Source organism: Lycium barbarum, chromosome 1 (assembly GCF_019175385.1).
Source record: "Lycium barbarum isolate Lr01 chromosome 1, ASM1917538v2, whole genome shotgun sequence".
Taxonomy (NCBI): Eukaryota; Viridiplantae; Streptophyta; class Magnoliopsida; order Solanales; family Solanaceae; genus Lycium; species Lycium barbarum.
Window position 1 is genome coordinate 141,432,121 of NC_083337.1, and position 1,917 is coordinate 141,434,037.

The 1,917-nt window shown below is 49.2% G+C and overlaps 1 protein-coding gene across 1 annotated transcript; it reads right to left on the reverse strand.

Annotated features, from left to right (window-relative positions):
• Positions 1-277: 277 nt before the first annotated feature.
• LOC132609715 (serine/threonine-protein phosphatase 7 long form homolog) lies at positions 278-1,222 on the reverse strand. Its single transcript, XM_060323877.1, has 3 exons — positions 1,052-1,222; positions 784-963; positions 278-697 (listed from the first exon to the last, which is right to left on the reverse strand). Exons 1-3 carry the CDS (start codon positions 1,121-1,123, stop codon positions 515-517), a joined length of 435 nt encoding a protein of 144 aa, XP_060179860.1. The 5' UTR covers positions 1,124-1,222; the 3' UTR covers positions 278-514.
• Positions 1,223-1,917: the final 695 nt, after the last annotated feature.

Sequence of the window (1,917 nt, forward strand, 5' to 3'; positions counted from 1 at the left end):
AAGATGCCTGGTGAGAGGGCTCCTGAGCGCCCCCCGGAGCAGGAGATGCAGATGGTGCCGTATCAAACACGAAGTCCTTAAACATGGAGTCGTCGAAGTGCAGATGTAGGCCACCTTGTAGATCACGAACCGGCCGCTCACCCTGTGGATCACGAACTGGTGGATGTGGAAATCCGTACCTGTATATGTTTGCAAATATTAACAATTGAATAAATTTGTAAAGTAGTACATAAGACGATGGTTTAAGTTTAAGACTAATAAAACTTACCATCGCCTCATACGCTCCTGCGAGAGCTACATATCCCAGGCCATCTGGACGACGCCTAGAGGGGTTGCCAATAATGATGCGAGTGATCCGCAAGTACCACTCCATGTACACATGGATCGGAGTGTCATGTCCGACCACCGCTAGGCTCGTCATCCTCACATCCCAACTCTGGACCTGCTGCTGCATATGGAGTCGCCATGCATCATCGACGCCCGCACGCTCGTCCCTCGCATAGTGGTCATGCTCCTAAACCGTAGCCGCGGGTATATTCTGTACATACCCAAACTGCCGTAACACGCGGTCGGGCGCGTGATACTCAACGATATCCATATGTATCAATGGACACCGCGACATCCACATGTGCTGACCAGCCCTACAAAACGCCGGCAGCTCATCCAAAATATGATCATACGGCGTCCATATAAAAGCCTGTAAAAAGAATTGAACTAGTTAACAACAAAAGATTAAAATAGTAGCTATGTGGTGTAGCGTGTGGATCCAACATATGAATATACCGTCTGCGCCGTCATGCGGTCTAGCTGATCCCTAAACGGGAGAAGGCTGTGATGCGTCTCTGCACGTCGGCGTACGCCTCGCGACCATCTCCGCGCGTATGGCATCGGCACAGTAAGATAGTTAGTGGGAGGGTGAGCTGGTATGGGCTGAAAAGGTCTCAACCTAGTCCACACCCATATCTGATATAGTCATTTAAAAAACATTTTATTAGTCGTCGTTTTAAAAAAATATATTTTGTGTTTAATTACACACACTTAAATATATTACCTGAAGGAGCGAGCAAAATGCAGGGACCTCTACCCTCGTGCCCATAGAACATCGGCATAATCCTCGATACATGTAGCCCAGCACAGCAGCGCCCCAACTATAACATCCTATCTCGGCGAGATCGTCGATATACCGAAGATACCTCAAGCTCAAATACGAACCCGAAGTGTTCGGGAATAGGATGACCCCGAATATGATGAGTAGGTATAGACGCGCGCGTCGATCAACATCAGCCTGAGGCGTGTCCTCTCCAATCGGATGCTGCATGTTTGTGAGGCGCAAGTGAGCGTAAAGGGCTGACAACAAAAGCCGACTCTGGCCTGAAATATGACCATCCAGAGCCGCGAAACCGGTGAGCCTAGTCAACTCATCCCGGTAAGGTGGCAGCACAGGAGGCTCCTCAATATACAATGGGCGTTCATCAACCTGTAGCCCATAAATGACCTCCACATCCTGAAGGGTAATGGTAGCCTCACCGGTGCGGAGATGAAATGTGTGCGTCTCCGGTCACCACCTCTCAATCAATGTCGTCACTAGCGACCTATCGTGCTGTACCCGACTAACTTCGACGCACCGGTAGATACCGCCCCGACGTAGTATATCCAGGACACGAGGATGTGGGGGGGGCGAGCAGCTAAGATCTCCCATGCTGAGTCCCCTAACCGTGTACGGACCTGAGACTCAGGCTGCAGGTTGGATGTCCATATATGTTGCAACCTATGCCCGGGCTGAAGATACAGTAACTCTCGGTCGAAGGGTCCCGGATCAAGAGGGTGGTGATCCATCTGTTTTACGCATTTTAAATCAATCATTAACAAGTAGCATTAGTTATGTAATCTTTTATCAATTTTTTTATTAAGGATTGC